Here is a 10267-nt window from a genome sequence, read left to right as displayed (position 1 = left end):
GGGGGTTGCGTTCATTGAACGCCGCCTTTCCTTGTTGATCTTGTTTATCATATTTTGACGGTAGGCAGTTAAGTGGTAAAACCTTAATTGTCACTCTGAATACATGTGCAAATGTCACTGTTTAGAAATGAACACTAATTGTGAAGAATATTTGTATGTATAGCTCATTGAGTCAGAGGATTTCGATCAGGCTAAACATTGTTGTACCTTTGTTACTTGTACTACACCATAGATACTATTTGTGCAATTTCATTAAATGTATTGTAGTCACCGCTGCTAGAAGATCCTTTTAATTGGAATCACAAATATTAAGCTTACATAACACTAAACTTGACAGGAACGATCAGAACTATGTCAAGTTTTAAATATTGTCAGCGTTTTCCAGTTCAATTGGATTTTTGTTATGGCCTTTAAAGATTTTCATTTTCTAGTTTGTCCGAACTAATTCTCTAAAAGCAGTATGCAATTTGAATGAAACTTCACAAGTTTGACCGTTAGCTCCAGCACCTGTGCATATGTTACAAATTTTCCGGTTAAAAGATGTCCGGCTGAGTTATGGCCCATGAATGAAAATACAATTTATGTCGATTAATGATTTTCTCTATCATCTGTTTGTCTGTCTTGTTTTTTTTGTTTGTTTGGATTTTTACGGCACGTCAACACATAACTGGCCATATCGTGCCGAATGCTATAATAGGCTTAAAATGTTATATAAAACTTTCTAAATGACAATAAAAATGAGCCAATTAGATCCTAGAATACAAGTTTATCTCTTTCAAATAATCAATGACGTTTTTTGATGGAATTGTATTAAAGAGTTCTTTGAGTGAATTTACAGAATAAAATCTAGTACGGGCCTGTAAAAAATCATGATATTCAAGAAGAAAATGCTTGACAGTAAAATTTTCATTACAACCTACACAGAAAGGGGCATTGTCTGTCCATATGTTCGTCACAGACCTAGTCCGGACTAATCCTCGAAAACTTCTGGTGAAATTTCGTTCAATTGTTCATGAACAATCAGCGCCAAGTTAAGTTGTGCATATCGTAATCTTTTTTTAAATCAATGATTTTCGTCCAATATATAGCCCTATTATTATTTTTATCTTTTACATTTTGTCTGAACTACAACTCTTATACTACAAATGCAATAACTTGCGCATTGTTATGGCCTTACGGTTGAATGATGTTAAGCTGAGCAATAGCCCTTGAATTAAAAGGTGTATTCAACTGCACAGAAGCTGCAACATGCTACATAGTAGTTGCGGCATATAGGGAAAAACTGTGTACCTCTCAATACATGTCTTTAACTGGTTAACATAAAGAGACATACATGATCACAAATCGCTCTTGTTTTATCAATGAAAGCCACAAGCAAACGTAATTCTATGTAACCTAGATCTATTTTCAAAGAATCTTTTGGGTGTCAACTGTCATGCGTCTTAGTTGGTGAACAGCTAAATATTTTTCTATGGTTAGAAGTATATAGCAGGCGGTGTCTTACTTTAATTTTGTCAGATCATTTATAGTTATATTAAGAAGAAGAAAATACATCTGACGTTATACAAAAAGTGTGAACTTTCCTTTTTTCAGATATAACGTAAAAATAAGAAACCCTTTTATAAAAACTAATTAAAAGTACTCTATTAAGCAAAATTGTAAATCCGAAAAGTCATAATGCATACCTTGATTTGATCACCGGTAGTTATAATACATTATTTTATTGTATAAAGCAATATCAAAGTCATAGAAAAGTCCGTTGACAGTTAAACATGTGTGCGCAGATTGGGAATGAAAAAATAAATATTTATTTCACCTGTCTTATGAATAGCTCGGTAGATTAGTTCTAAACATGGTTGAAAAAGATATTGCAGCAACATCAATAACATCTCTATCAAAATGATAATAACGCATTGTCTGCAGGCGCACCGATGTAGATTGTTCTTCCATTGTGTATTTTTTTCGATTCCATACGTCTCTTCTTTCGCGCCCGAATCGCCATCGGTAATCTCGCAAAATGTTACATTATGCAACTCTTTCCATTATTATGACAACATTTTTTCCGGTTGTTAACAATATAGCAAATGCCAATGTTTTATTTTCATAAATATTTATCTTTACTATCTTCCAATTACTTTTTAACTTTTCTTACAGAGCCAACATAATTTTTGTCAAGGCATACACATCACGCTGAAGTTTCAATGCAAATTCCACATGCAGGTCTTTTGGTTAAATTGCAAACGTATGTACCTATCTCACGATGCTGAAAACGGTTCACTTGTACTTTGACACAAAAAGGCGTTATTGTCAATTATTTATTATTCTATTATGCGTGGCAATGCCGCACCAGAAGTTGACTTGGTATAGGCGTGCTTTCTTTGTATGTTGTTACTTGATTAATGCAACGTTATTGACAGGTATAAATTATCAGCTTATATTACGAACGCACTTTTTCTTTTTAATTTGAGTAGTGTACATTATACATTATTATAATTTGCACATCAAACTAAAGCCTCTATTACATCAGCTGCACGAAACTTGGTTCGTACTTTTTATCGAGAAATCTGTTCCGCAAAGGTCGCAGTCAATTTCGAAATCTGTCAAGACAGTTTTGTGTATATGTCTTTTAACATCATTTGATTACGACCGCGATCGCCGCAAGATGCTCTGCGGTTCTCACAAGACAAACGCAAAACATTTTTACATTAGCAGCTCTGGATATCGCGAGTCTGTCCTACGATTGTATTACGACAGTCTTGAGACGTGCAAAATCTGTCCAAAAAATCGCAGAAATAATGCGCATGTTCAGAAATCAGTCAGACCTTTAAGAAATCGTACGAATGCCTTGCGGCTACCGCACAAAACACAGCGATTTTTGTCATTCATTAGTACGGCTGCCGTAGGGATGATGTGATAAAGGCCTAAGAAATGTTAAAGAAGTAAGAAAGTTTAAAGAATAAAACAATCTTATTATTTCAGGGCATATAGCAGACCTTTTATCATATATAGTATATTAAGAGTCCTGACGAGGACGTATTTGAATGGAGAATAAACCTAAAACTTTCATAGAAGGTCAACCCATGACTATAATGTAAGGCATTGCATTCGCATGACGATACGACTTTCGACCATAATTGAACAGTTACACTATACTCGTACTAGACAAAACTTTCAACACGCTAAACTTTTATTATTCTGTACATTTGGTTTCAATTCAAATAAATATTTCAGAAAATGTTGCACAGTATGCAATCTATTTAATTTAATTTGGAACAAAAACATTTGTCCAATAATCAAAAAATCATGATCATCAGTGAAATATTTAAAAAGTAACATTTTAACAAACCAAGAATTGAAGTACACAATTTGGATTGAGTTTTATTTTTCTGGTTTAAGTGTATGAATTTGTTATTTCAGGCTGAATCATTGCTAAGCCAATTGGCAGTAATCCATTGCACCATTGTCGATCTCTGAACAAAATGGGTAAGACATTGTTGAATCAGATGCCACTGCTGTTGATAGGTCAACCCATATTTGATTCAATTCATGCCCAACTTGTTCGATTTGCGGTATTTCAGATCGCGGTGATTCAGGCGACGAGTATGATTCCTGTCCACTCACGCTGTCATCTTCGGCATATACTTTAACGTTTTCAGACTGTTCTGATGCCCCCGACATCATCATGTCGGTGTCATCATTTCTTGTAGTATTATTGTTCGATATTTGTGACTCAAGTTGCTGCAAGGCAAGAAAAAAGCATCTGTATTGTAATAACATAAAATTGTATTTTATATTGTCATAAAATGAAATCAGCGAATGCATACAAACAAAATTTGTATATTTTTAATGTCAGTGAACGCAAATGCACTGAAACACGTACAGCAATTTTGTTTAAACATTTAAGGTTGTTACTTCGCTTAATTCAGTCAGTTGTAATGTTGTCAACCTCCATGTAATCTTTAAATGCATAGTTTATAATAAAGTCAAAGTGTGTGAGATAAATGACAGGAAAGTACTCTCGGTAGAGTCACAGTATAGCATTCCAAGGGTCCCCGTAAGAATCCCCGTCGGAGTGCAACTTTTTCTCACCCTATGAAATTTGGCACTCTGACTGCAAAAAGCTTCAAATTAATTAACATTCCACTCTGCTCACAAAACTGTTTGCGAATTTCAATATACAGCGGTGGAGTATTTTACGGTTAAGAACTGTTTACTAATTAGGGAAAGAATGTGTGTTTGGCCGAATAGCTCTGACGGTAGAGACACGGGTCATTGATTTCAGTACTCGTCATTGTTTTACTCATCCTGTGACATATGATATAAAAATTGATGTGTTTCTATTTATTAACAAATATGAAAAGAATTACCTCCAATTTATCCGCCAACTGACTTATTGTGATCTCAGTTTCACATATCCGATCATGTAAACATTTTATACGCTCCTGGTCTTGTCTCAGTTGTTTTATGTACTCAATTGACTCCTTCAAAATGGAACCTTTCTTTTTACATGATGCACTGAAACGAACAGGAAAAGACATACTCTTAATAAATGTAGTTGTATTTGTGAAGACTTCCAAACCAAAATGTAGGATGAAGTTATTTGTAGCCAAAGCATCATAAATACATCCTGATATTTTTATACTGAGAAAATCATTGTTCTATGTATTTCAACTTAGTTTTAATTATTATGCTAAACGTTGTTCAATAGAAGCATGGAATTGTTTTGTACCTGTTTTAAAAAGGCCCTTTCTATTTCCAAACAAATGTACTATAAAATCAGGTACACCATAATATATTACGCGCTTGTAAATTCATATAAATACAGGTATAACCAAAAACAAATTTTTATATTATTTTACTATTATACAAACCGATCAATGTGGTCAGGAAGTAGGTTCCGTAACTCTATTATCCTGTTATTGATAAAATTTCTTCTTCTCATTTCAACTGAAATAATAAACATCAATCTTGCATAAAAGTTTAACATTAACGGAGAAAATTATAAACAGTATGATTCGCATGGCCACGCGCTGTTGTTGCACATCTTATAAGAATGTGTGACTCGGGCCGCAAAGTAAAACAGCTTTGTGCAATGACGGCCCCTTGAGTTGAAATATCAAAACGTAACTGTCAAATGACATTGAACAAGCACGTAGATAGCATAGTCCCTAATGTAAAAATTCAATCAAAACAAGTCTGCAATTTTCATGTAATTTTGTTGTGATTAATGCTTCTGGGAATCACATTTTATCCAGATGTGTTTTTACGGCTTATTTGTTAAATCCCCTATCGTTACAAAGTATACCTGTAACCTTGACATTATGACCCTAAAATCAATGGAAATCATATTTCCAACATGGACAATGCGTCTGAAGTTAGACTAGGCTTATACACAGCGTCACTGTGACCTCAAATTCCATTCATCTACAGGTCATTGGGAATGCCCTTTTTGAGGAACATAAATCACTGCTAATACCTACTTTGGCATACGGATGGTCTGGTGTACAGTCCTGCCACGCTATCTTTCCAAGATGGAGCATGATAAAAGGACGAACATAATCGCACAGTTATTGTTCCGAAAAAAAAAAAAACACTGCGATAGTTACATGGAAAATAACTCCCAGAAGGAAATAAAAACTGTCACGAATTCTTCGAGAAAAAATAATAAGGTTTCCTTTTAGATTTTGAGATATTTTAGCTCTTTTTTACAAGAGCAAAGAAGGAAAATATTCAAAATATTTGTCTGTACATGTCCTTTAGAATGAATGACACATGAACGAAATCAGTGCAAAGCGGTTAAAACCTTTCAACATAAATTAAATGTTTGTTCCTGAACAATTCATTCTATCATATTATTCTCATTCTAAACATTGTTTTTATGCATGCCAATTATACAACTCTTTCTAGAATATACTATAGGTTTATTAAAGCATGATACTTTTACTGATTAATTTATAAATATTTTATGGAACTGTTTCATTAGATAAAGCTTTTTACCAATAAAATCATAAGCAAAAAATAATAAGGATCCAGAATAAAATAATCGAAGCTTAATTTAATGACAATCACTCGTTAACCAACAATATAAATATAAATTAAAACACAAAAAATTATTATTGTATAATAACATATATTATATTTCATATTGAATTCGGTGAGAAAGTGCAAAGCAGTTACTTACTTAGATTATGTGTTGTCTTTTTCTGTCTCGTACTTGTTTCGGGTAAAATAGTTTTAGATTTTTTAAACTCCTTTCTACATGCCTTTCCTTGTATTTCAGATGTCTCGTGACTGTCAACGGAAGACGTTGATATGAGCATCTGTGAAGTGTCATTCTAGAAAACAGTTGATTTATTCAGAAAATGTATCAATAATCCGAACAGTATGTCACAAACGAAGCATGAAATGTTTTATTCAAAGAAGATACTTTGACAGTATAATTTATGTTTTTCAAATAACTTTTCGTAAATGTCTACACCTGAGACAAATAAGAGATTAAAGAGTACTTTACACGTTTAGATGTGATATTGGTTTGTATCCTAGACATGATTAGAAATTAAACGTTTTTGGAGCTTAAATAGCAACTATTCTAACTGAATATGATGAAGAAATTAAGAGAGTAGAAGACGATTTTTTTATTATTCAATAAAAAAAGTTATTCTTGAACATTTTCCAAAGATTGGTCAACATTTAAAGTACTAATTTTGTGTTGTTTACCTAATTTTCTCAAAGAGCTATTATAACAACCTTTTCAACATCAAATTGTTTCGTTTTTATATTTTGTGTTTTGAAAAATATGCTTGTACGTTCCTTGTTAAGATAATATCTTACCTACACATTTTAATTCGTGCCTGATCTGAGCTTTGTTATATATCATGTTAAAACATTAGAGAAAAATAAAGTTATGCGTATCAAAAGTTCTCAAAATATATTTTTAAAAGACACAACTCGACCATAAAAACATTAAAAATTTTCTAAATTAAAACAGTTAAACAATACATAAAAGCATTTTAAGCATGTGATGCAATCAAATATATCCGCAAGAATGACATATCAAGTTGACAAATGTGACAATGCATTGCATATGTTTAATGACAAGACATCGGTATTATTATGCTCATTTACATATAAAATAAATTATCCCATGCAATGTCTGTCAGGAAGGCTTGTTAGAGAAAATTAATTTAAGATGCATTTTCAAACTTAAACCTTAAATCATCCTACGTCAACATCTTATATAAATATGTAATATGATGCAGAAATAATATTCTTCTTTAATCTGTTTATAAACGTGAAAATGCCGAATGGGATATGAAATTGTTTTCCTTTAATCTTTAATAATCTTTTAATAATTAGGTGCAATGACTATAAAATACATTATACAGATTGAATTGAATTCATATACATTTTTTAAAAAAAAAGTCATATATTCAAATTGAAGTACAAATAACAGTTGACATTGTATTAAGAGACCACTCAAGAGACTGCCAAAAAGTGGTCTCTTAATAAAGTGGTCTCTCAATAGAATTCTGGAAAATTCGAGACTTTTTTATATAACACGTCATAGATATAATAACATCTTTTTATAAAAACAAATACTGCACAATATTATGTATGTATTACAGTTTCATAATTACATTAATGCCATTTTAAAAAAAAAAGTCATAAATATGTGTTTGTTTTTGTTTTAGTAAAAATTTGTGTACAAATGTGATCTACGCTCATAATACTATCAACAGGTCATTTTGACCATGAAACAAAGCATATTGTCTTATATTGTTAATATGTTAGCTGAACATACTTTCGAATCATCAGCCAGAGCTCCAGATAATTTTCATGCAATGAGTTTTAAACTTCTTGATTTTTTCAGCAATTAGTTCTCACACTAACCCAATTTCAAATTCAATAAGGTTTTCAGAGATCTTCTTTTTTCTTTTTTTTTGTCGAAGGGTCATATTTAATGGGGTACTAGATGTATTTTATAAAGCATCAGATGAGCAACTACACCATCAGCAATGAAAGGCTCGGTTCTGTAATGTTTAGTCCACTACGTTTCACGATTTTATTTCGACTACAAACGCTGACATTTACTATCTACTAAGACTCAATTCCATGAACGATTTCCTCATTCAATTCATCCGTCTGTCATTTTTTCGCTCGTTCCGATGTCATTTTCGATTTGATTTTCTGGAAGGGAGGTCACTCTTAGCACATAACAAAACTGTGCAAAGTCGGTGTTGTGATACGTTATTGCTCTGACAAAATATGTCACAATAAATATTACGATCGGAAAAATGTTTTTTTTTTTTCAATTTTGAAACAATTGCAATTGTTATTCAATTCGTTTGTAAATGACAATTATTTGTGATGGTCGTTTAATAGATACTTTTGGACTAATGACCATGAAAAACATGTGTTTTTTTGTTTGCTTGTACACATCAAACCTACTCGCTGATTACAAAGGTGGGAATGCCCGTAGAGACGCTTGTTTGTCACGGCCTTTTAATAGATACTTTAACACTTTTGTACATTTGGGCCGATATTTAATGGCCGCTGGCCGCGATATAAAATCGTCTTTTAATGGAATTAACTTATATAGTAAAAATCATCGGGAGGGATTTTATGCGGCCACTTAATAAAAAAGTCGCTTAATAAAGGTGGAGGCAAGTACGATGCCGACTGTATATATAGTTGATTGTTTGTCAACATCAAGATCTCATTTCAATTTATATTCGCTATCAATTAATATAAATATGTGTACTAAAATATGCACCAAGTGTAGAATTTAAAGTTTTTATTTAATGAATATAATATTCAAAAGAAAAGAGATAAGATTATCAGGATTGTCTTACCTCTGCTATTAGTCTTGTGGTTCTCAATGGTATTTGTTCCTGTTGTATATGCATTTTCCTTGCATAATCACCGCCAGAATGGGATGTACATTGTTTATTAATAATCTTTTGACGATATTCTTGAGGAAAAACCGCTGGTATTGGTCTGTCTTCGTGCAATGGAGACCGTTGCCAAGCATCACTAGAGGCTTTCTCCTGCAACAAAGTCTGTCAATTCATTGCAGATGACATATGGAACACAGAGCACCTTATATTTGAAATAGTAACAGATTGTTTACAATGATTAATCGAAAATGTTTATCTGTACTCCGTACAAATATATCGCCTCTAAATTTCGTTGTACAAGTACAGAATGTTAAAAAATTAAAGTGACAGAACACGCCAAATGAGTATTTTAAGACGGTTGTGGATAGTGCATTTTGTCGTGTACCAGGATAGCAATGATTTGTCCGATAACAATGTGTCATTCAAAACCTTCTAGCAAATAATAATAATAATAAATATATTAAATAATGATAATATTAAAAAATATATTAAGAAATAAATAAATAAGTATAACGTACGAAAAAATTAAATGAAACCCAATTATTTTACCTTTAATGATTTCTGTCTCGCCTCACTTAAAAGTTTGAGCAGACTTGATGAAATACGCTCTAGCTCTCGTATATAAGAACCATCTCTTCTTGTAATGTTATAGTTTTCTTCATGTCCATACATAGCACATCTCATCCCCTCGTAAATTTCTCTTGATCCCTTTGCTTTGCAAAATATGTCACGCGGTAACACTCCGGTATTTTTATCACATATAGGCCTACCGAATCGACCGTTCCGATTACCAAAGTATTGGTCATATAACGAACACGTCTCTCTGTCAATAACGCTCTTGCAAAATATTGCATACTTTCTATCATCAAATATACGATCAGACATCTTAAAAGACAGCGCGTTCTAATGCATCTGTCACATAATCTTTCTTAATGTGAATAAAGTGTATATCAAACGTATCCTAGAGCGTTTTCATATATACTTAAGCTATGATAATATATTCAACATCAAACACATTAGCACAACACAACAAAACTGTAATGCATTAACTAAAGGCGGAATATAATTCAGTTTGAAATAAACAAACCCATGACTTTAAATTTTTTTTTGCACTTAGTCTTACCAATTCAGCTTCTGAACAAATAAACAGTGGAAAAATGTTCATATTGCTAACTGAAGATGAGTTGTTTGGTAATCAATAAACATGACATTTAAAAAAATATCAAATCAATCATAACTGTGCTTATATCATTTTGTAAGACATTCTAGTCCATGTTACATATAACTTAAAATACATTTGAAAACCTTTTCCTAATCGCAAACTATGTTCATTTTGTTTATTATCTAAGACGTTGATATTTATACACTTC

At 32.2% G+C, this 10267-nt stretch overlaps 1 protein-coding gene across 2 annotated transcripts; it reads right to left on the bottom strand.

The window, feature by feature from the left end:
- Positions 1 to 3175: 3175 nt before the first annotated feature.
- Positions 3176 to 9925, bottom strand: LOC132726472 (uncharacterized). 2 transcript variants are annotated; one of them, XM_060711787.1, is made up of 6 exons: positions 9447 to 9925; positions 8853 to 9059; positions 6182 to 6335; positions 4872 to 4947; positions 4368 to 4515; positions 3176 to 3738 (listed from the first exon to the last, which is right to left on the bottom strand). In XM_060711787.1, the coding sequence occupies exons 1-6, from the start codon at positions 9780 to 9782 to the stop codon at positions 3430 to 3432; spliced, it is 1230 nt and encodes a 409-aa protein (XP_060567770.1). In that variant the 5' UTR covers positions 9783 to 9925; the 3' UTR covers positions 3176 to 3429. The 2 variants fall into 2 exon arrangements, with proteins under 2 accessions (XP_060567770.1, XP_060567771.1); XM_060711788.1 differs by having other exon boundaries at positions 8853 to 9047; positions 9447 to 9921.
- Positions 9926 to 10267: the final 342 nt, after the last annotated feature.

The sequence above is a fragment of the Ruditapes philippinarum genome, unplaced genomic scaffold, assembly GCF_026571515.1.
Source record: "Ruditapes philippinarum isolate M1 unplaced genomic scaffold, ASM2657151v2 ctg33_1_1_1_1, whole genome shotgun sequence".
NCBI lineage: Eukaryota > Metazoa > Mollusca > Bivalvia > Venerida > Veneridae > Ruditapes > Ruditapes philippinarum.
Note: the sequence above shows the minus strand (reverse complement) of the source record. Positions and strands in the feature narration are given on the sequence as shown.

What these genes read in the sequence shown, in the direction of transcription:
- LOC132726472 (XM_060711787.1), bottom strand. Translation starts at nt 9,782, where the DNA reads ATGTCTGATCGTATATTTGATGATAGAAAGTATGCAATATTTTGCAAG. An exon ending in CGAGACAGAAATCATTAAAG is followed by an intron (nt 9,060 to 9,446) that starts GTAAAATAATTG and finishes ATGAATTGACAG; the next exon opens with ACTTTGTTGCAGGAGAAAGC. An exon ending in AAAGACAACACATAATCTAA is followed by an intron (nt 4,948 to 6,181) that starts GTAAGTAACTGC and finishes TTATTATTTCAG; the next exon opens with TTGAAATGAGAAGAAGAAAT.